Raw genomic sequence first — 24,046 nt, 5'->3', positions numbered from 1 at the left:
AGTGGTAACCCCCAGCTCTGCTAATCCCCTGCTCAGTGGTAACCCCCAGCTCTGCTAATTCCTCACTGAGTAGTAACCCCCAGCTCTGGTAATACCCCTACTCAGTAGTAACCCCCAGCTCTGCTATTCCCCCACTCATTAGTACCTGCAGCTTGGCTGATCATCTGCTCAGTATTAACTTCCAGCTCTGCTGATCCCAAAATCAGTAGTACCCCCAGCTCTGCTGATCCCCCACTCAGTAGAAACCCCCAGCTCTGCTAATCTCCCACTCATTAGTACCTGCAGCTTTGCTGATCCCCCGCTCAGTAGTAACCCCCAACTCTGCTAGTTTCTTCTGCTCTGATCCTCTGATACTCAGTCCTCTCTCTCCGGGCCCTACTATAGAGTTCCCATGTTGCACACCACATGTGCCATCTGCTAGTTACTCCGCTACAGTCCAGACCCCGCTCACCTTCTTGCTGCTCCACGCTGCACACCAGATGTAACATCTGCACCAGACACCTCCAGAATATATACATATAAACCAGAAGTGGCTGCTGATAATGTCTTTCCGGTTCACTTGCTGGTTTCCCAGTGCATCCTGGGATATCCCATACCTGCAATACCTCCAAAACAAAGTGAAGCTAACTGAATAAAAACCCCTTAAAAGCTGCAGGTGTTTCAAACAAGCTTTGTTATATAGACTTTTATGTAGGCTTTGAAGAGGCTTTGAAGCAGCAAGAAAGTGACATGGGGTATAATTTTTGAAGTGACACAAAGAAAAACGCATGAACAGGACTGTAAGCTCACCATTTTATTTAGTGACAGGGGCTTTGATTGGTATTCAGAGTGCTTAAAAAAAAAGAGCCCTTCCAGACTTCCTGTTCTAGGGTGACAACCCTCACTTACTGTAATCTATCAGGACAACAGAGACTGGAGAGGTCAAAAAACACGTCCCCCTTTCCTCATCTACATAGCATAGAGAGGAGGAGTTCTGTAGCCCTCAGAAATAACTGGGAACAATGCAACTGATAACAGCCGACACAGAGCACAGGAGGCTCAGAGGGCTTCTGGCTTATTAACCATTTAAGGACCCAGCCTCTTTCTGAGAGGTGTTGTTTACAAGTTAAAAAAACAGTTTTTTTGCTAATAAATTTCTTAGAACCCCCAAACATTATACATTTTTTTCTAGCACTCTATAGAATAAAATGGAGGTCGCTGCAATACTTTCTGTCACACCGTCTTACAAGCGCACTTTTTTGGGAAAAATACAGTTTTTTTTAATTTAAAAAAATAAGACAACAGTAAAGTTAGCCCAATTTTTTTTATATTGTGAAAGAGAATGTTACGCCGAGTAAATTGATACCCAACATGTCATGCTTCAAAATTGCGACCCGCTCGTGGAATGGCGACAAACTTTTACCCTTACAAAATCTCCATAGGCAACATTTAAAAGATTCTACATGTTGTGAGTTACAGAGAAGGTCTAGGGCTAGAATTATTGCTCTCGCTCTAACGATCGCGGCGATATGTCACATGTGTGGTTTGAAAAACGTTTTCATATGCGGGTGCTACTCATGCGAGCTTGGCGGGATGGGGCGCGTTTAAAAAAAAAAATTCTTATTTATTTTACCTTTTATTTTTACACAGTTTTTTTTTTTTTAAATGGTGTCACTTTTATTCCTATTACAAGGAATGTAAAAATCCCTTGTAATAGAAAAAAAAAGCATGACAGGTCCTCTTAAAATATGAGATCTGCGGTCAAAAAGACCTCACATCTCATATTTACACTAAAATGCAATAAAAGAAAAAAAAAGTTGTCATTTAAAAAAAAAAAAAAAAATTCCCCTTTAAGAGCTATGGGTGGAAGTGAGGTTTTGACGTTGCTTCCGCCCAGCAATGTTATGGAGACAGGTGGGGGCCATCTTCCCCTCACTCCTCTCCATGCCCAACAAGGGTGAAGATCCGATTGTCTTCACTGCCAACAGCTCCGGTAAGTGGCGGAGGGCACCGGAGCGTGGTGGAAGGAGGGGGATGGTCCTCTCCCACCACACATAAAAGTGATCTCGCTGCAAATACGCCGCAGAGACCACTATTATCGGAAAGCGGACCGCTGACCGAAGAAGAGGGTACCAGGGTTATGGTAGCTAGTTGCTGCCATAACAACGATATTCCTCTTCAAACTTTTTTGCCGTATATAGGTGTGTGGTGGTTAAGGTTTATATAAAGCCATCTGTTCTTCATTTCAGATGTTTAGAATGGTTAAAGCCACTTGTTAGTTTTCTCTTTGCTCCCTGGGCCACTTGCGACCTTCACTTCCTTTCCAGTGGACACAACAGGAAGTAAGAGGAAATCTCTATAAGTTGTCACAGGAACAAGTGTCCCCATTATTCCTGTTCTGGTGGCAACAGTTTGGATTTCTTAATCCCTTCCTGTTGACAGTGGCAGAGACAGTGAACCCAAACCCAGACCGGGGGGGGGGGGGGGGGGAGGGGTGTACACAGAGTTCTGTCCCTTCAGCATTCTATACACATTCATACAAAAATAAAAGTCCTGCCTTGGGACGCTCTTTAAAGTAGTACTATAGGCAAAAAAAAACATTTCCATTTTGGATAGAGCAAGTGGGGGGGGGGGGGGGGGGGGGTCTTGTTATAGCTACTCTAAGGTTTTTTTCCCATCTGCATTCCATTGGGGAGATTTCCCTTCACTTCCTGTCCCATAGCCAGAACAGGAAGTGAGAGGAAATCCCAGAACATGTGTCCCCATCGGGAGATTTCCTCTCCAACCCAAAATGTAAGGTTTTCTTTTACTTTCAATGATGATGGTAAACATGAGAAATAGAGAGGGTGACTCGCCCTAATGGGGACACAGACAGCAATAAAAACTGTCAGGGGTTCTAATTCAGCTCCAATCTATCCAAAACTTAAAAAAACAGTTTTACCTTTATTTCTACTTTAATGTTGCTCCTGCACACATCATACGCTGAGATGCAGCTTCCTTATGGAAGATAAGATCTCGCACTATAAAGATGTTCCATTACCTGATTCCCACCACAGCAAACACAGAGGCGTCCTTGGTAGCCAAGAGCAACCGGGCACGTGCTAAGTAATAGCCAATGACGGCGGTGTTCACTGTTAGCACGCCACACAATAAAGCTTTCCTATTCCAAAAGCTCCTAGCCAATCCCTATCTGGGATTTTGGAAGAGGCGGGCGCTTAAATGACAAGGGGGACGGGCCGAGTGCGCCGACCAATCAGACTCTGAAGACGGGGTTATTCTGTCATTCCCCTCCGGTTTAGCAAAGGACAACAGTCAAGGTTGACAGATACGTAAACCAATGGAGAGAAAACCAACATCGGTGGGGGCGGGCGCAGTGACAGAATGGTCCAATGAGGTTCAGGATTCTCTCCGCTCGTCCAATGGGGATGCAGAGAGGGCGGGAGGTCGATCTGACTGTGGGAGTGAATCGAGAGGCCGGCTGTTTGTTGTCATCAAGATGGAGTTTCTGCTGGGGAACCCGTACAGCACCCCGGTGGGGCAATGTATCGGTAAGAGAGCGGGGGAGGGGGGCCGGGGGTCTTCTGTGTGCATGTGAGAGGCCTACAGGGCCTGCTGTGTGTCATTGTCACCTCCTATTATACATATCTATATCTCTTGTATGGGTCACATCCTACTAATATATTTATATACTATTATTTTATGTATATATGTGTGTCACTATCACCTCTGTATACACTCCCCATGTGTGTCACCTCCTTGTATAATATATATATATATATATATACATATACACACACATTCCCCTCCCATATGTGTCACTGGCCTCTCTTTTGCTGCAGCTGTGTGTACAATGCTATCTATACATCTGACATACTGCCTGTGACTGCAAAGCCTTCTCTAATTGGATGAGGGGGAGCAGTGATGTCACTCTCTGCATTATATCCAATCGGAGAACGCTTTACATTAAAATGATTATAAACCCCTTTTTTTATTAAAATAGAAAATAACAAACATGTCACATTTCCTGCTCTGAGCAGTTGGTTTTGCACAGAGTAGCCCAGATTCTCCTTTGGTGCCCCTGGCTCCTCCTTTTCTGGGTGCCCCTGGCTCCTCCTCTTCTGGATGCCCCCCCGCCGGTGCCCCTGGCTCCTCCTCTTCTGGGTGCCCCCCTGGCTCCTCCTCTTCTGTGTGACCCCCGCCGTTGCTCCTGGCTCCTCCTGTTCTGCCCTCTCATCAGTGCTCCTGGCTCCTCCTCTTCTGGGTGCCCCCTCCACCCTTGCTCCTGGCTCTTCCTGTTCTGCCCCCCCCCCTCATCAGTGCTCCTGGCTCCTCCTGTTCTGCCCCCCCCCTCATCAGTGCTCCTGGCTCCTCCTCTTCTGGGTGCCCCCCCCATCGGTGCTCCTGACTCCTCCTGTTCTGCCCCCCCCCTCATCAGTGCTCCTGGCTCCTCCTCTTCTGGGTGCCCCCCCACCCTTGCTCCTGGCTCCTCCTGTTCTGCCCCCCCCCTCATCAGTGCTCCTGGCTCCTCCTGTTCTGCCCCCCCTCATCAGTGCTCCTGGCTCTTCCTGTTCTGCCCCCCCTCATCAGTGCTCCTGGCTCCTCCTCTTCTGGGTGCCCCCCTCATCAGTGCTCCTGGCTCCTCCTGTTCTGCCCCCCCTCATCAGTGCTCCTGGCTCCTCCTCTTCTGGGTGCCCCCCCCATAGGTGCTCCTGACTCCTCCTGTTCTGCGCCCCCCATCAGTGCTCCTGGCTCCTCCTCTTCTGGGTGCCCCCCCATCGGTGCTCCTGACTCCTCCTGTTCTGCCCCCCCTCATCAGTGCTCCTGGCTCCTCCTCTTCTGGGTGCCCCCCATCGGTGCTCCTGGCTCCTCCTCTTCTGGGTGCCCCCCCACCCTTGCTCCTGGCTCCTCCTGTTCTGCCCCCCCCCTCCGGTGCTCCTCCTCCTCCTCTTCTTCTTGGTGCCCCGCTGCTGCTCCTTTTCTTCTGGGATCCCATCCTTCTGGTGCTCCTGACTCCTCCTCTTGTGGGGCCCTCCTCTTGCAGATCCTGCCCATCTCTGTGCAACTTCAGCACCCCCTTGTCTCTGCTTCAGCATTCATCTGACTACAGTCCTCCTCCAGACCCTGCACTTTTTTGCTTCCCAGCTCTGTCCCCAGCTTCTTCCTGGCAAGGTAAGAGGGTGCACTGTGATGTAAGGAAGGATGGGTGACTCTTGACTTCTGATGGTGGGGCTGGGGGGGCTTTGACATCTGATGTAAGGGGTGGGGGGTGGGTGCTCTGGACATCTAGTCTTACAGATACAACTGGCCCTTTGGGCGACCATAATGCCAAATTCACGCTGCGTCGCTTTTCAGGCGGTTTATCGCTGGAAATGGCCAATTCCAGTGTGACGATTCACACCCAGTGTGCTTGCGGGACGTTAGGAAAAGTCCTGCAAGCAGCATCTTTGGGGCGGGTTGGAATGCGCTGTATTGAGCCCTCCCAAAACGCCCTGCCCATTGGAATGAGTAGGCAGCGCCTGAAAAACGATTTGAAAGCACTGCAAGATGGGAGTTTTTAACCCCCTTTTTAGGGTTAAAAGTGCCCTGCTAGTGGCACAAAAGCGCAGCTAACACGAGCACCGCTTTACTGTGAACACTGCCCTGGTGTGAAAGGGGTCTTGAGGGTTTTAACTAATCTTCAGGCCTAAATATATATATATATATATTTTTTAACCACTTCAGCCCCGGAAGATTTTACCCCCCTTGCTGACCAGAGCACTTTTTGCGATTCTGCGATTGTGTCCCTTTAACTGACAATTGCGCGGTCGTGCGACGTTGCACCCAAATAAAATTGATGTCCTTTTTTCCCCACAAATAGAGTTTTCTTTTGGGGGTATTTGATCGCCTCTGCTGCTTTTTATTTTTTTCCGCTATAAACAAAAAAAAAAGCGACCATTTAAAAAAAAAAAAAAATTATAAATTTTTACTTTTTGCTATAATAAATATCCACAAAAAATATATTAAAAAAAACATATTTTTTCCTCAGTTTAGGCCGATACGTATTCTTATACATATTTTTGGTAAAAAAAAAAAATTACAATAAGTGTATATTGATCGGTTTACGCAAAAGTTATAGCATCTACAAAATAGGGGATAGTTTTATGGCTTTTTTTATTATACATTTTTTTTTTTTTACTAGTAATGGCGGCGATCTGCAATTTTTATCGGGACTGTGACGTTATGGCGGACACATTTTTGGGAACATAAAATTGCATTGATTACTGTGAAAATGCCACTGGCAGTAAAAGCGTTAACCACTTGGGGGCAGTGAAGGGGTTAAGTGTGTCCTAGTACATGTTCTAACTAAAAAGGGGAGGGGAGTGTGTAGGGGAGATGACAGATTTCTGTTCATACTCTGTATGAACAGACGATCTGTCTGTTCTCCCCTCAGAACCAGAAACAATGTGTTTACACACACAGATCCTGGTTCTCAGTGTGCCCCGAGCGATGGCGGGAGCCTGGCGGTGATCGCGACTGCTGGGCACTCGCATCGGCTCCGTGGGGGGCATTTGTTGTGCGCCCCCCTAGTGGCTGTCTATGGTACCGACATACCATGATAGCGATTATACTGCGGCAGCTGATCGGCATGTGGTTAAACACCTATACAAAAAAAAAAAAACTGCAAAAATTGGTCTGGCAGCAAAAGGATTAAACACCCCCTCCCCCTTTTGCTGTCCTGACAGTGTCACATTTTGTCATCGTTTGTTTTACATGTGTGGCCTTTTGGGTACCTGTCACTTATCACCACCAGCACCCCCTCCTGCCCATCCCTGGATTTATACATCTGGATTCTGCTCCAATCATCTCTCTGCCTGTTCTGCTTATAGTTTACAAAGGAGAGAATTGCTACTAAATATTAAAGTGGCTGTAAACCCTTACAACACACTTTGACCTACAGGTAAGCCTAGATTAAGGCTTACCTGTAGGTCCAAGAAATATCTCCTAAACCTACACGGTTTAGGAGATATTTGCTGAAAGACAGTCACCGCTGTCTACAGCGCATGCGCCGTAGACAGCGGCGTGCAGGCACACTGAGAGCGGCACCCGTCAATGGCGATATGCCGTGCGTGGCGGCTCCCGTGCACATGCGCGGGAGTGACGTCATCGCGGCTTCACCGAATGACAACGGCGGCGCGGCGAGACCCACCGAGAAGATGGATGCGCCGCACTACAGGGGACAGCGGTGACTTTGCTGGCTCCTGTGTCAGGTAAGTGACACATAATGGACTACTATGCGATGCATAGTAGTCCATTATGCTTTGCCTTTGCAGGGAATGAAAGAGGAAGTAAACTCATCAGGGTTTACTTCCTCTTTAAAACAGAGTGCTTTAGATTACATATGCTGATAGAAAATATGCAGGTCACCCATTTTGTTATTGTTGCCTGTAGTGAGTGAGAGCGTGAAAACCTCTACTAAGAGGACCTGCATAAATATCCCTTTTGCTTTATGTCCTGCTAGATCTTTTCATTCAGCTTGCCTGGTTGTTTAGCTGTATGCAGCAAAGGGGGTGAGACTCCTCCTGCTGCCTTAGGAGGAATAATATGACTGCAGTGATCTTGGCTTTGTTGCTCTCATGTAAGACATAAGTGGGTGATTCATCCGCCCATAAGATCCACCCAGCCGTAATTAATATCAATCTAATGTGTAACTATGTATAGTTTGTAATTATAGATCAACTGCGGGTGTCCAGCTTTGCTTATTACTTAACCACTTAAGGACCGATCCCCTTTTTATTTTTTTGAGATTTGTTGTTTACAAGTTAAAAACTGTTTTATTTTTTTTTTATTTATTTTTTTACTATAAATTACTTAGAACCCCCTAAACATTATACATTTTTTTTTCTAACACCCTAGAGAATAAAATGGCAGTCGTTGCAATACTTTCTGTCAAACCCTATTTGCGCAGCGGTCTTACAAGCGCACGTTTTTTAAAAAAATACACTTTTATTTTTTTTTTTATTTATTAAAATACACTTGTCTTATTTTTTAAGAAAAAAAAAAAAAGAAAAAACAGTAAAGTCAGCCCAATTATTTTTTTTTAATTCTCAAAAAATAATGTTACGCCGAGTATATTGATACCCAACATGTCACACTTCAAAATTGCGCCCGCTCATGGAATGGCGACAAACTTTTACCCTTAAAAATCTCCATAGGTGATGTTAAAAAAAAAAAAAAATCTGCAGGTTGCATGTTTTGAGTTACAGAGGAGGTCTAGGGCTAGAATTATTGCTCTTGCTCTACCGATTGCGGCGATATGTCACATCTGTGGTTTGAACACCGTTTTCATATGCGGGCGCTACTCACGTATGCGTTCACTTCTGCACGCGAGCTCAACGTGATGGGATGCGTTTTAAAAATTATTATATATTTCATTTTTCTTATTTATTTTATCTTTTATTTTTACACTGTTCCTTAAAAAATGTGTCGCTTTTATTCCTATTATAAGTAATGCAAACATCCCTTGTAATAGAAAAAAGCATGACCGGTCCTCTTAAATATGAGATCTGGGGTCAAAAGACCTCACATTTACACTAAAATGCAATAAAAAAGAAATAAATTAGAATTGTCATTTAAAAAAAAGAATTGAAAAGAAACCGTCTCTCTAAGGCTGGATTCACACCTATGCATTTTTAGTGCTTTTTACGTTTTGCACTACAGTCCAGTTAACATGGTTTCCTATGAAGCACTAAAACTGCCTAGGTGTGCATCCAGCCTAAGGGCTATGGGTTGAAGTGATGTTTTGACAGTGGTATCGAGATGGGTGGGGTCCATCTTCCCCTCACTTGTCGCCATACCCAGGCAGGGGACAGGCCGATCGCCTCCGCCGCTGCCGATGGCTCCGGTAAGTAGCAAAGGGCACCCGTGTGAGGCAAGAGGGGAGGGGCCGATAAAAGTGATCTTGTGGCGAATCCGCCACAGAGACCACTTTCATCTTGAAGCGGACCGCCGGTCGAACAAGAGGTTCCCGGGGTTATGGCAGCTAGCTGCTGCTATAACAACCATATCCCCTTTCAAAGTAAGGATGTATAATGGCATGTGGTGGTCCGAAAGTACCCACTTCTCTCCTGGACTGAATTGGCTTATTCCGATTTCACTGCACACTGTGAGCTTCTCACAATGTGCATTAGAAGCTGCAACGAGTCAAATGGAGCCCCTTTTCATTTATTGGTTTTCAGTTCTTTCAATAACTGAGGTTCTGCATCACATGTGGATGTTACATAGAGTGCAGATGCAGCATGCCAAGGAATGCCAACGTTGGCATCCACCTATCAAGGTATTTTGGATATTTTCTTGCTTGTATCAGAGCTGAGAGTTCTTGAGAGGAGTACAGAGGCCGGGTGTTGTGATGTTTTTAGGAAGCTGCACTCACAGCCACTTTATTAGGTACACCTTGCTAGTATCGGGTTGGACCCCCTTTTGCCTTGAGAACTGCCTTCATTCTTCATGGCGTAGTTTCAACAAGGTGTTGGAAACGTTCCTCAGAGATTTTGGTCCATAGTGACATGATAGCATCACACAGTTGCTGAAGATTTGTTGGCTGCACATCCATGATGCAAATCTACCATCTCACCACATCCCAAAGGTTATCTATTGGATGAGATGTGGTGACTGTGGAGGCCATTGGGGTACAGGGACCTCATTGTCCAGTGGTGAGATGATTCGCCCTTTAATAGTGTATATATAGCATATATCTCCTCTAATAGAATGTATAGTATATATCCTGTAATAGTATATACAGTATATCTCTCCTGTAATAGTATATACAGCATATTGCTCCTCTAATAGTATATACAATATATATCCTCTAAGCCCTTGTACACACGGTCGGAGATTCCGACGGAATGTGTCCTATCGGACCGTTTTGTCGGATAATCTGACTGTGTGTGGTATGCATCGGACTGTTTACGTCGGAATATCCCAATTTTCCAACTTGTTGGAAATATTTTCCGACAAACTGGTCCGATCGGACATACTCCGATCATGTGTAGAGAATTACGATCGGACAAAGTGCCACACATGCTCAGATCAAATTCCTACACCAAAGCTATTGGCTACTAGCCTGAACGTAGTCCCGTCGTAACGAAATAACGTCATCACGTTCTGAACGATCGGATTTTCCAACAACTTGGTCCGACTGTGTGTATGCCACAGTTTCGGACACAATCCGTCGGACAAAATCCGTCGGACAAAATCCAACGGATTTGGTTGGCAGAATGTCCGACCGTGTGTACAAGGGCTAATAGTATACACAGTATGTATCCTCTAAGAGTATATACAGTATAGCTCTTCTAATAGTATATACAGTATATCCCTCCTCTAATAGTATATACAGTATATATTTCCATTATTATTATACAGGATTTATATAGCACAGACAGTTTACGCAACGCTTTACAACATTAGGGCAGACAGTACAATTACAATACAATTCAATACAGGGGGAATCAGAGAGTCCTGCTCATTAGAGCTTACAATCTAGGGGGGAGGGTCAAGTTATACAAAAGGGTAATAGCTGTGGGGCGATGAACTAATGGAGAAAATAGTGCAGTTGTTAGATGGAGGCAGGATAGGCTACGTTTTCAAGGATCGCCTAAAAGTGGATACATTTGGAGACAGTCTGACAGATTGGGGTAGGGAATTCCAGAGGATGGGCAAAGCTCGGGAGAAGTCCTGGAGGCGGATATGGGAGGAGGTGATGAGGGAGCTAGCGAGGTCTTGGGAGGAACAAAGAGGGTGATTAGGTTGGTATTTTGAGACTAGGTTAGTGATGTAGCTGGGGGAAGAGATGTGGATGGTTTTGTAACTTGTTAGTATTTTGAATTAAATTCGTTGGGCAAGTGCCAGCCAATAGAGGGATTGGCAGAGAGGGGTAGCAGACACTGCGGTTTGTGTGGTGGATGAGTCTGACAGCAACATTCATGATGGACTGAAGGGGGGGATAGACTATTTAAAGGTAAGCCAATGAGCAGGGAATTGCAGTAGTCAAGGCGAGAGATAACCAGGGAGTGAATCGGGAGCTTTGACATGTGGGGATGGGTGGATGGTTGTTCCATTGCTCTTCTTGACAGAGAAGTCAGGGGAAGAGGCGCGTGGGGGAGGAAATATTATAAGTTCGGTTTTGGACAAGTTCAGTTTGAGGAAGTGTTGTGACATCCATACAGATATGTCTGTTAGTAAGTTGGTGATGCGGGAGGAGACTGATGGAGAGATAGACTTGTGTGTCGTCAGCAGAGAAATTATATTGAAAGCCACGAGAGGCTATCGGCTGACCCAGGGAAGAAGTGTAGATTGAAAATAAGAGGTCCAAGAACAGAACCTTGGGGAACCCCGACGGAGAAGGGAAGAGGAGTGGAGGAAGAAGGAATTGTAAGTGACACTGAAGGTGCGTTGGGATAGGTAGGATGAGAGCCACTGACGAGCCCAGCCACGGAGACCAAAGGAGTAATGTTGTTTGAGGAGTAGAGGGGGGTCAAGCATGCCAAAGGCAGCTGAAAGGTCCAGAAGTAGGAGTACAGAATAGTGTCCATTGGTTTTTGCAGTTAGTAAGTCATTTGCAAGTTTTTAAAAGAGCAGTTTCTGCGGAGTGTTGAGGGCGAAATCCAGATTGAAGGGGATCAAGAAGGTTATTCTTAATGAGGTGGTCACTCAGTTGGTTGTAAACCAGGCATTCAAGCAGTTTGGAGGAAAAGGGGAGCAAGGAGATAGGGCATAGGTTGTTAAGATTGGTAGGGTCCAAGGACGGCTTTTTAAGTAGGGGAGTGACCAGTGCGTGTTTTCATCTGTTTGCCAGGGTTGTAGGGGTCAAGGCCTGATTGTGCGTGTAGCGAGGGGAGTGAGCTTGTCCAGGTTGGAGGACAGGGATTTATTGTAAATGGAAGTGGCTTGGTTGGGGCAGGACTGGGAAGAGATTTTGTCATAGAGGAGGTCAGTAGCAGAATAAGAGGAGAGAGGAGTTGCAAAAGTTTATATGGGTGATAGTTAGGAGATTGGAGGGAAAGGTGGCGGAGGACAGGTTGAGAGAGAAACTAACAAGGTGATGGTTGGAGAGAGGAAAAGGATTGTTTGAGAAGTTGCATGGAGTGCATAGGTAAGAGAATACAAGGTCAAGGAAGGGCGTTGCCATCAGAGTGAGTAGAAGCCTGTACCCATTGCTTCAGGTCAAATGAAGAGGTTAGATTAAGAAGTTTAGAAGTAGCAGTAGTGTTTGTATTAGCAGGGATGTTGAAATCACTAGAAGAATTTGTGGAATTTCAGAAGAGAGAAAGTAGGGTAGCCAGGCAGAAAACTCAAGGAAAGTTCATAATGGTCCAGGGGGCCGGTAGATCACAGCAATTCTTAGGGAAGTTGGAGAGAATAGACTTATACAATGAGCTTCAAATGATGAGAGGGAAATAAAGGGAGAGAAATGAATAACCTAAAAAGTGCTTTGGGGGGATAGGAGGAATTCCACTCCACGTCCCTTGTGTCCATTAGGCCTAGGGGAGTGAGTCCAGTGAAGGCCACCCTGGGAGAGGAAAGCAGGAGGAGCGGTGTCAGATTCGTGGAGACAGGTTTCAGTCACAGCATGTATATTAATGGAATTAGTGACAAAGAGGTCATGAACAGCGGTGAGTTGGTTGCAGACAGAGCGGGCGTTCCAGAGGGCACAGGAGAGGGGGAGGCTGGGGTTGGGAAGAAGACAAATGTAGATTGTGACTAGTAGTATATAGTACAGACCACCAACATAAAAGGGTCTTCTTGTACAGACTACCAACATAAAGGGTTCCTCACCTACTGACCACCAGTGCTGACAACAAACGTAAAGGGCTCTTCACCTAATGACCAACAAAGCAAAAGGGCTTTTCGCCTACTGACCACCAATGTAAAGGGCTCGTCACCTACTGACCACCAAAGGAAAAAGGGCTCTTCACCTACTGACCACAAACGTAAGAGGAAATTCCTTTTAGTATATACAGTATATCTCTTCTGTCTGTTATTCTCAGAGTGGATTAGATATGTTGCTCCCTAACCATATAGTTTGTTATTTATATTTACCACTGAATAGAGATATTTAAGAATAAGCCTATTTTTTAAACTTTACATATTAACTAAATTATACACCACACTTTTTTTTTTTTTTTTTTTTTTTTTAAGGTTATTAACCGATTTAATCAAAACAATAATCGGCCAACTAACCGATTATGAAAATAATCGTTAGTTGCAGCACTAATTTAATGGCGATTAATGTAATAATTTAAAGCTTTCCTAAAACAAGCTCTGCAAAGTTCATGTTTGTGTTGGTGTAAAGGTCAGAGGACAGCGGGTAAAGCCAAAATCCCCAGTGCTGTGGCCTCCAAATGATCTCCGGCTTGTGTGGGCACAGTGCGAGCGTTCATTCATGGCGCCAGTCAGGTGGGCGGGCTGGAGTGTGGACTACGATTATCCTCAAGCAGTCAGCTAAGAGATTTATATTGTAGATTGAATGCTGGAGGACTTTTCTTTGGGGGGGGAAAAAAAACCCATGGTTAACAACTTATTAGATTTATTGTGTGTGGATGGTGTAGGGCAGACTTTCTCAACTCTCTCTCACCCTGGAGAAACCCTTGACATATAGGACTTTAGGGAACCCCTGCTGATAATGATTGTATTTGAAGGTCATGGTACATTAGTGTGATCAGTAAGCTGCCGCAGGATTGAAAGGAAGCCAAGAGTATGGCATAAGTAGAGTACAGTGCCTTGAAAAAATATTCATACCCCTTGACATTTTCCACATCTTGTCATGTTACAACCAAAACCGTAAATGTATTTTATTGGGATTTCATGTGATGGACCAACACAAGGTGGCACATAATTGTGAAGTGGAAGGAAAATGATAAATGTTTTTCATAATTATTTACAAATATGTGAAAAGTGTGGTGTGCATTTGTATTCAGCCCACTTTGCTCTGATACCCCTAACTAAAATCTAGTGGAACTAATTGCCTTCAGAAGTTACATAATTAGTAAATAGAGTCCACCTGTGTGTAATTTAATCTCAGTATGAATACAGCTTTTCTATGAAGCCCACAGAAGTTTGTTAGAGAACCTTAGTGAATAAACAGCATCATGAAGGCCAAGGAATGCACCAGACAGGTCAGGGATAAAGTTGCGGAGAAGTTTAAAGCAGGTTTAGGTTATAATCAAAGATCCCAAGCTCTGAGCATCTCACAGACTACTGTTCAATCCATCATCTTAAAATGTTAAGAGAATAGCACAACTGTAAACCTACCAAGATATGGCCACCCACCTAAACTGACAGGATGGGCAAGCAAAGCATTCATCAGAGAAGCAGCCAAGAGGCCCATAGTAACTCTGGATGAGCTGCAGAGATTCACAGCTCAGGTGGGAGAATCTGTCCACAGGACAACTATTAGTCGTGCTCAACACAAATATGGCCTTTATAGAAGAGTGGCATGAAGAAAACCATTGTTGAAAGAAAGCCATAAGAAGTCCCATTAGCAGTTTGCGACAAGCCATGTGGGGGACACAGCAAACATGTGGAAGAAGGTGCTCTGGTCAGATAAGACTAAAATTTACCTTTTTGGCCTAAAAGCAAAATGCTATGTGTGGCGTAAAACTAACACTACACATCACCCTGAACTCACCATCCTCATCGTGAAAAATGGTGGTGGCAGCATCATGTGGTGGGGATGCTTTTCTTCAGCAGGGACAGGGAAGCTGGTCAGAGTTGATGGGAAGATGGATGGAGATAAATACAGGGCAATCTTAGAAGAAAACCTGTTAGAGTCTGCAAAAGACTTGAGTCTGGAGCAGAGGTTCACCTTCCAGCAGGACAATGACCCTAAACATACAGCCAGAGCTACAATGGAATGGTTTACATCAAAGCATATTAATGTGTTAGAATGGCCCAGTCAAAGTTCAGACCTAAATCCAATTGAGAATCTGTGGTAAGACTTGAAAATTGCTGTTCATCCAATCTGACAGAGCTTGAGCTATTTTGCAAAGAAGAATTGGCAAATTGTCCCTCTCTAGATGTGCAAAGCTGGTAGAGACATCCCCAAAAAGACTTGCAGCTGTAATTGCAGTGAAAGGCGGTTCTACAAAGTATTGACTCAGGGGGGCGCTATAGAAATGTACACCACACTTTTCACATATTTATTTGTAAAAAAAAATTGAAAACCATTTATCATTTTCCTTTTACTTTACAATTATGTGCCACTTTGTGTCGGTCTATCGCATAAAATACATGTTTTTGGGTGTAACCTCATAAAATGTGGAGAATTTCAAGGAGTATAATTACTTTTTCAAAGCACTGTGTTTGAGTCCCATAGCAGATCATTTTTCAACACCCTTCTGCTCTAAATCCCAGAAACATATTTTTTTTAATAGTTATGAAGTGAAAGATTAGTAATAATCGACAGACAATACAGATTGTAGTATTTCTTTACACTAGGGGCCTTTATACATTGGTGGTCTGTGGAGAAGTGCCCTTTTATATCAATGATCAGTGAGAATTGCCATTTCACAATGGTCAGTAGGAGACGCGTCCCTTACATTGGTGGTTAGTAGCAGGGGTGCCTTTACATTGGTGGTCAGTAAGAGGAGCCCCTTACACTGGTCAGTTGTTGAAAGCCCTTTGCTTTGGTTATAAGTAGGCAGTGAGCCCCTTTTTTTATTGGTGCTCAGTAGATGGAGAACCCTTTACATTGGTGGTCACTAGGTGAAGAGTAATTTAGTAAAGAAGTGCTCTGTTACAAAGTTGGTCAGTAGAAGAAGAGCCCTTTACATTGGTGGTCAGTGGAGGAGTGTCTTATGTTTGTGGTCTATCGGAATGGAGCCCCTTACATTGGGGGTCATTAGGTGAGAGCCCTTTGCTTTGGGGGTCAGTAGGTGATGAGCCCTTTGCTTTGGTGGTCAGTAGGTGATGAGCCCTTTGCTTTGGTGGTCAGTAGGTGATGAGCCCTTTGCTTTGGTGGTCAGTAGGTGATGAGCCTAGAGGTCGACCGATATGGGTTTTTCTCTGGCCGATGCCGATATTTAGAAATCATGGCGGCCGATAGCCGATATATGATGCCGATTTTTTTTTTGGGCCGATATGTTAGGCCAATTTTATTTTATTTATTTATTTTTAATCCCCCTTGATCTAACACACCTTTCCCACTGGGGCGTTTTTTAAGGCGCTTTTGGGCTAAAAATAGCGCCTGTAAAGTGCCTGCAAAATGGCTCCCCTGCAGTCTGTGTGAAAGACAGAGTGCTTTCACACTGAGGCGATGCGCTGGCAGGATCTTAAAAAAAAAAAAAAAAAAAAAAAAAAAGTCCTGCAAGCAGCACGTTTGGAGTGGTGTATACCGCTCCTCCACCACTCCTGCCCATTGATATGAATGGGCACCACTGCCGAAGCGCATGCAATGCGATTTGGCAGCAGTGCTTCATGGGCGCATTTAACCTCTTCCTTGGCCGCTAGCTGGGTTATATGTGCCCCACTAGCAGCCAAATAGCACCGCTAAAATGATGGTAAAGACCTGCTAAAACTTGCGTTTTACCATCAACGTCTGCCCGCTCCAGTGTGAAAGCGGCCTTCATAAGTGATACAGAAAATTTCTTACACTTAAAGCGGAGGTCCACCCTAAAATGGACCTTCCGCTCATCGGATTCCTCCCCCCCCTCCGGCGCCACAATTGGCACCTTTCAGGGGGGAGGGGGGTGCAGTTACCTGGATAATCCAGGTAACTGCACCCACTTCCGGGATAGCTCTCTGCGGAAAGGGGTGTAATGTAAAGTGCCCGCCCCCTTCCGCAAGTGCCCCTCTGCCTGCTGGGAAACACACAGATCCCAGAGGCAGCGGGGACCGTCCTCATTGCGCAGCGCGGCTCGCGCATGCGCAGTAGGGAACCGGGAAATTAAGCCGAAAGGCTCCATTTCCTGATTCCCATACCCAAGATGGCAGCGGCAGCACTCGAGTGTCGATCTAGAGATCGGCTTCGGGTGCCGACATCGCGGGCGCGCTGGACAGGTAAGTGTCACTATTTTAAAAGTCAGCAGCTGCAGTATATATAGCTGCTGGCTTTAAAAAAAAAAAAAACGCGGAGTCCCGGCGGACTCCCACTTTAAACATTTATTAAACAAAACAAACCTCCAATGAATGAGTGAATGAAATACTTATATAGCGCACAATGCGAACTGAATCGCCTCAGTTTACTTGTATGTATGATCTAGATAAAAAAAAAAAAAAAAAACCTATATATTAAATAAAAAAACGGGTAGTCAAAACTTTTGGACAAAAAAAAAAATGGGCTAACTTTACTGTTTTTATTTTATTTTACTTTTTTAAATGGTGTATTTTTTTCCCAAAAAAATGCATTTGAAAGACCTCTGTGCAAATGCCGTGTGACATAAAATATTGCAACAACCGCTATTTTATTCCCTAGGATCTCTGCTAAAAAATATATATATAATTTTTGGGGGGTCTAAGTGATTTTCTGGCAGAAAATACAGGATTTTTACTTGTAAGCAACAAGTGTCAGAAAAGATTTAGTCTTTAAATGGTTAAACTGAGAACTTCTACACAGAGATGATTTCATTCATTCAGAAGTGTAAACATTGTATCATTTAGTTCTTTTCTTGGCAGTCTGCCCAGAGAGGAGGAAAGTGTTGCTATGACGACTCGGGCAACTCACACTGACTTCTTACAGAAGTCATTTCAAAGTCCCGCTGTAGAATCGGCTTTTTAGCAACACAATCGGCCGATGCCGATTATTTAAAAAACGGCAAATATCGGCCGATATATCGGTCGACCTCTAGATGAGCCCTTTGCTTTGGTGGTCAGTAGGTGATGAGCCCTTTGCTTTGGTGGTCAGTAGGTGATGAGCCCTTTGCTTTGGTGGTCAGTAGGTGATTAGCCATTGACATTGGTGGTCAGTAGAAGAAGAGCCATTGACATTGGTGGTCAGTAGAGGAAGAGCCATTGACATTGGTGGTCAGTAGAGGAAGAGCCATTGACATTGGTGGTCAGTAGAGGAAGAGCCATTGACATTGGTGGTCAGTAGAGGAAGAGCCATTGACATTGGTGGTCAGTAGAGGAAGAGCCATTGACATTGGTGGTCAGTAGAGGAAGAGCCATTGACATTGGTGGTCAGTAGAGGAAGAGCCATTGACATTGGTGGTCAGTAGAGGAAGAGCCATTGACATTGGTGGTCAGTAGAGGAAGAGCCATTGACATTGGTGGTCAGTGGAGGGATTTCCTCTTAAGTTTGTGGTCAGGAGAGGAGCCCTATTGCCTTGGTGGTCAGTAGGTGAAGAGCCCTTTACGTTGGTGGGGATCCCTGGTGGTCAGTAGGTGTGGAGCCCTTTATGTTGGTAGTCTGTACAAGAAGAGATCTTTACATTGGTGGTCTGTATAGGAAGAGACCTTTTTACATTGGCAGTCTGTACAGGAAGAGACTTTTACATTGGTAGCCAGGAGAAGAACAGCCCTTTTTTATTGATCAGTATCAAAAAAAAGAAGATCCAAAAGGTTGGCACATAATCAAAATGTTACATATCTGAACACTGACACACAGACTGAAGACACAATATACGATATCATGCAAAAATGATTTGTGTACAATACCTGAGTATATGTCAGGTTATAAAATATACACCAATCAGCCATTACATTATGATCATCCACCACAACCTGTTGAGGCATGGACTCCTCTAGACTTCTGAAGGTATGATGTGCTATTTGGCACCAAGCCATCAGTAATAGATCCTAGAAGTCCTGTAAGTTGCAAGAGCCTCAATGGATCAGATTTGTTTTTCCAGGACATCCAACAGATTCTCAGTTGAACTGAGATCTGGGGAAGTCAACACCTCACATTTGTTGTTGTTGTTGTTGTTGTTGTGTTCCTCCAAACCAATTCATCAAACCAGGCCACCTTCATCCATTGCTCCATGGTTCTGATGCTCACGTGCCTGTTGTAGGCCCTTTTGACATGGGTCAGCATGAACACCCTGACCAATCTACAGCTCTGTAACCCCATTCATAACAAACTGCAATGCACTGTGTATTCTGACACCTTTTTTATCAGAACAATAATTCGTTAAGCTACAGATGCTCCTCTATTGGCTCAAACTACACAGGCCAGCCTTCGCTCCCCACATACATCACTGAGCCATGGCTGCTCATGACCCTGTCACCGGTTTGCCAGTTTTCCATCCTGAGACCACTTTTGGTAGGTCCTGGTCACTGCCGATTGGGAACATCCCACAAGTACCGCCGTTTTTTGATTTGCTCTGATCCAAACGGCTAACCATTACATTTTGGTCCTTGTCAAAGTCGTTGAAATCCTTACGCTTGCTCATTTTTGCTTCGAACACAACTTCAGGGACAACATGTTCACTTGCTGCCTAATTTGTCCCACCCATTTTCAGGTGCCCTTGTCACAAGATGTTCAAAGATATTTACTTTACCTGTCAGTGGTCATCATTTTATGGCTGATCGGTGTATATACTGTACACAGGTCATACAGCCAAGAGACTCGTTTTATATCATTTATAATACAGTCCAACAATCAATTCTCTATCAAAGAGTGAATGGAGGAACAATCTTCCCATTTATCTGAAAATTGGGTCATGGAATTCTGAGTAATATGGAAAATTATTTTCATGAGCATCAGAGTCTAATCTGGTTAGGATTAAAGAAATAGTAATGGAGGCTGACCTCCAATTAAAGAGCCTTTCCATTGATGGCCAGTAGAAGAAGAGCCCTTTATATTGGTGGTTAGTTAAAGCAGATCCCTTTACATTGGTTGCCAGTAGAAGAACCCTCTATATTGGCAGTCAGTTGAAGAAGGCTTGTTAACACTGGTGTCCGGTAGAAGAGGAACCCTTTACACTGGTGTCCGGTAGAAGAGGAACCCTTTACACTGGTGTCCGGTAGAAGAGGAACCCTTTACACTGGTGTCCGGTAGAAGATGAACCCTTTACACTGGTGTCCGGTAGAAGAGGAACCCTTTACACTGGTGTCCGGTAGAAGAGGAACCCTTTACACTGGTGTCCGGTAGAAGAGGAACCCTTTACACTGGTGTCCGGTAGAAGAGGAACCCTTTACACTGGTGTCCGGTAGAAGAGGAACCCTTTACGTTGGTACCAGAACACAGGCAGTGTGTTTGGGGTCACTCACCCGCGTTGCTCAACCATGCGGTTTTAATGCCCCCTAACCTCACATATGATTAGGTCTAAACATTTATTTATTTTTTTGCTCATATATAACTTTCTGTACCCAAAACCAATTTTTCAATGCCAACTTCACTAAAGTATTGGCATCTCTCGCTTACCTGACAAAAGAAAGCCCTTTCTGTGAGGATTAGTGACCAAAACGCTGCCCCTTTTGTAAGCTGAATCTTTGACGGTGTTTTCTGTAAGCCATGGTGAATCTGCTTTCAAGTTAAATTGAAGGCAGTGTGTTTGTATTTTTTATTTTATTTTCTTAACACTATACTGTTGCCTTAAAGTGGTTGTAAACCTCAGACATGAAATATGAACAAGGCATATGCCTCTATAGCAGCCGTCATTAAATGGCGGTCCGAGTCCGGACCGAGCGGGGCTTCTGCCCGGACCGCTATGCCGCCTGTGTAGTGAATTACAGCAATCACTGGTTTGCTGGGACCACGGGTTTCCCTAGCAACCAGTGACGCTGTGCGCATGCGCCCGCCCCCTGCTCCTGGCCGCGTCTCTCGGAGCTGTGTTTTACTCATGCTCACAGGCAGTAGGGGGTGTGACGTCACGTGCGTGCCCCGCCCCCCCCCATGCTGCCCGCAGTTCCCGATTCCCAGGTCCTGGCTCTCCCTGAGGCAGCTTCAGTTTTGCCCTTCCTCCTGCAGTTGAGGTATGTGGGCACATTAGTTTTCATGCACACTGTTGGGCATATTGTAAGGGGCACACTGATAGGTATATTTGTAATTTGCACAATGCTGGGCTTTTTTTGTAAGGGGCACGCTGATGGGTATATTTTTTATATGCACACTGATTTGCATGTTTTGTTAAGGTGCACCTTAACAAAATATGCCCATCAGTGTGCACTTAAAAAATATACCCATCAGCATGCCCCTTAAAATAAAATGTGTCCATCAGAGTGCCCTTTAGCATAAAATAAGGGTCACGCTGATGGTCACCTTTTATGTTAAGGGGTACTCTGATGGACAAATTTAATTTTACGGGGCACACTGATGGGTATATTTTTAATGTGCACATCGATGGGCATATTTTGTTAAGGGGCACGCTGATGGGCACAACAAAATGTGCCCTACAAAATATGCCCATTGATGTGCACATTAAAAATATACCCACCACCATACCCCTTAAAATAAAATTTGTCCATCAGAGTGCCTCCTAACATAATAGGCGCCCATCAGTGTGACCCTTATTTCATGTTAAGGGGCACTCTGATGGGCGTATTTTATTTTATATTAAAAGGGGCACTCTGATGGGCAAATTTTAAGTTAAGGGGCACATTTTGTTGTTCATCAGAGTGCCCCTTAATATAAAATGTGCCTATCAGCATGACCCTTATTTTATGTTAAGGGGCACCCTGATGTGCACATATTATGTTAAGGGGGACTCTGATGGGTACATTTTATGTAAGGGGACACTGACAGGAATGTCAGTGATGTAAATGGACACTGTGATGGGGACACCTGATGTAAAGGGGCACACTCATGGGCACATTTTATTTTAAGAGCAACACTGATGGGTACATTTTATATTAAAGGGGCACTTTGATGGGCAAATTTTAAGTTAAGGGGCACATTTTGTTGTGTCCATCAGAGTGCCCCTTAATATAAAATGTGCCCATCAGCGTGACCCCTAACATAAAATTTACCCATCAGCGTGACCCTTATTTTATGTTAAGGGACACCCTGATGGGGACATCTGATGTATGGGGACACTCTGACAGGAAGGTCTGATGTAAAGGGGCACTGTGATGGGGACACCCGGTGTAAAGGGGCTCTGTGATGGGGACACCCGGTGTAAAGGGGCTCTGTGATGGGGACACCCGGTGTAAAGGGGCTCTGTGATGGGGACACCCGGTGTAAAGGGGCACTGTGATGGGGACACCCGGTGTAAAGGGGCACTGTGATGGGGACACCCGGTGTAAAGAGCAAATGTAAAGCTATCCTAGTTCCAACTGTCCACGTGTTTAATATTGTAACTGAAACTTGACAATTAAATATTGTTGAAATGCTAAGGAAATTGTACATTCTCATGTTTTTGGTTGATATACAGTGACTACAATCTTTCTGAGTCATAGCACAGACTTGAGATTCGGACCTCGGCCCAAAGAAAATTTTGGCGACCGGACCTCCTTGAAATTTAATTCATTACCCCTGCTCTATAGTGTGTATTTGTCTCAATGAAGAGCACTAAGTGTAATTTTCTCTCTGGTATCAACATGAATCACTATAGTGTATATAATAGTGTAGTATGTAAAACTAGATACTTTATTGTAAAAACACCTTTTGTGATTAGAGTACCACAGCTAAGAGCTATTCAGCGTGCGAGCTCGCCGCTCCTGGTGACATCACTTCCAGTGTCTGTCTGTCCCAACGTGTAGCGTCGCGCCCACGTGACTTTATCAGATCCACCGAGGAAGTCACGTGGGCGTGGTGCTATGCGTTGGGACAGACAGGCATCGAAAATGCCATCATCGTGTGAGCTCGCCACTCGTGGTGAATGGCTCTTACCTTTTTGTTTGTGATGTGACTACCACAGCTGTTTTTATTTAAAAAAGTATCTAGTTTTACATGCTACAGTATTTTGGAACCCCTTCTTTCCTCCGATATCATATACGGACCTACCTGGGAAGGATATCATCGCCATCTACCTGCACAAAGGAAGTTTACACATAGTACCATAGTGAGAACCACCCATGTGTAAACTTCCTTTGTGGCTGGTAGACGACGATAGTATCTTTCCCAGGTTGGTCTGTATATGATATGGAAGGAAATAAGGGGTTCCAAAATAGTGTAGTATGTAAAACTGGATACTTTTATTCTAAAAACAGCTGTGGCACTCACATTACAAACAAAGGTAAAAGCTATTCACCATGAGTGGTGAGCTTGCACGCTGACGTCACTTCCGGCACCTCTCTGTCCCAACGCGTAGCGCCATGGCCACGTGACTTCATCAGGGGTTCTATGCGTCAGGAGAGACGGGCACTGGAAGTGACGTCACCGCGAGTGTCGAAATCGCGCGCTGAATAGCTCTTACCTTTTTTGATGTGAGTACCACTAGATACTTTACAATAAAGTATCTAGTTTTACATACTACACTATTTTTGAACCCCTTCTTTCCTCCCGTATCATATACGGACCAACCTGGGAAGGATACCAGCGCCATCTACCGGAAAACAAAGGAAGTTTACACATACTGTAGGGAGAACCACACATCAGATTTAAGAGACCCCATAGATGATTTCCATTGCACGCCATCTATAAGAAACTCATATTGTGATTCACCTTCTCATCCAGGACCTTCACGGCTATTTGCATACGCTGTTACCTTACAGATGTAAGGTAAGCGGCCTCACTGTACTGAAGTGGTATTGCACAGAAGAGGAAAAGTCACCGTATGTACTGCCCTTATTTTCACAGAGTGTTAGAGGGAATCCAGCACTTGTCTTCACTCTCCCTCCATTTATCGTTTAGGACATTTGTCCATTTTTGGATTTTATCACTTTTATATTGTCACTTTTAGCACGTAGTAACTTATCTACGCTTTTGTAACTCTTCGTTTGATATACCTTTTAGATTTTGTCACGTTTTAGTGTCATTTCAAGCATACAGCACTGTACTTTGTTTTTGTATTTTTATTGATATATTGCCATGATATTGTACCTGATTATCACTTACAGCACAGGGCCATTCATTTTATATACTTGTAGCAAAGAGGAGGCTGCAGATAAACATGTACAACTTATGTAGGAGACTTTGTTTAATCTCTGTGTATCACCTGAGGCCAGTCACTTCACTGGATATATGTAAGGGTTCACAAACACTTTAACCACTTCC

The 24,046-nt window shown here is 44.5% G+C and overlaps 2 protein-coding genes across 12 annotated transcripts in view; one reads left to right on the top strand and one right to left on the bottom strand.

Annotated features, from left to right (window-relative positions):
- Window positions 1-3,139, bottom strand: part of DRC3 (dynein regulatory complex subunit 3) — a 30,995-nt gene extending 27,856 nt beyond the window's left edge. Inside the window, exons 1-2 of one of the 3 annotated variants that reach the window (XM_077449525.1) lie at window positions 2,921-3,120; window positions 452-605 (exon numbers count right to left, since the gene is read on the bottom strand). The gene's annotated coding sequence lies outside the window, so the exon portion shown is untranslated. Of the gene's footprint in view, window positions 1-451; window positions 606-2,920 lie in introns of all 3 variants that reach the window. The other 2 variants (XM_077449524.1, XM_077449523.1) reach the window with 2 other exon arrangements.
- Window positions 3,140-3,391: 252 nt separating this feature from the next.
- TOM1L2 (target of myb1 like 2 membrane trafficking protein) overlaps window positions 3,392-24,046 on the top strand; it is a 118,332-nt gene continuing 97,677 nt past the window's right edge. For all 9 annotated transcript variants that reach the window (XM_077449522.1, XM_077449521.1, XM_077449519.1 and 6 more), the window contains exon 1: window positions 3,392-3,527. In XM_077449522.1, coding sequence (XP_077305648.1) covers window positions 3,476-3,527 — 52 coding nt within the window. In that variant the 5' untranslated portion in view covers window positions 3,392-3,475. The remainder of the gene's footprint in view (window positions 3,528-24,046) is intronic.

The sequence above is a fragment of the Lithobates pipiens genome, unplaced genomic scaffold, assembly GCF_037356315.1.
Source record: "Lithobates pipiens isolate NorthernLeopardFrog02 unplaced genomic scaffold, aLitPip1_a1.2 Scaffold_22, whole genome shotgun sequence".
NCBI lineage: Eukaryota > Metazoa > Chordata > Amphibia > Anura > Ranidae > Lithobates > Lithobates pipiens.
This window is presented reverse-complemented; position numbering and strand designations above follow the sequence as displayed.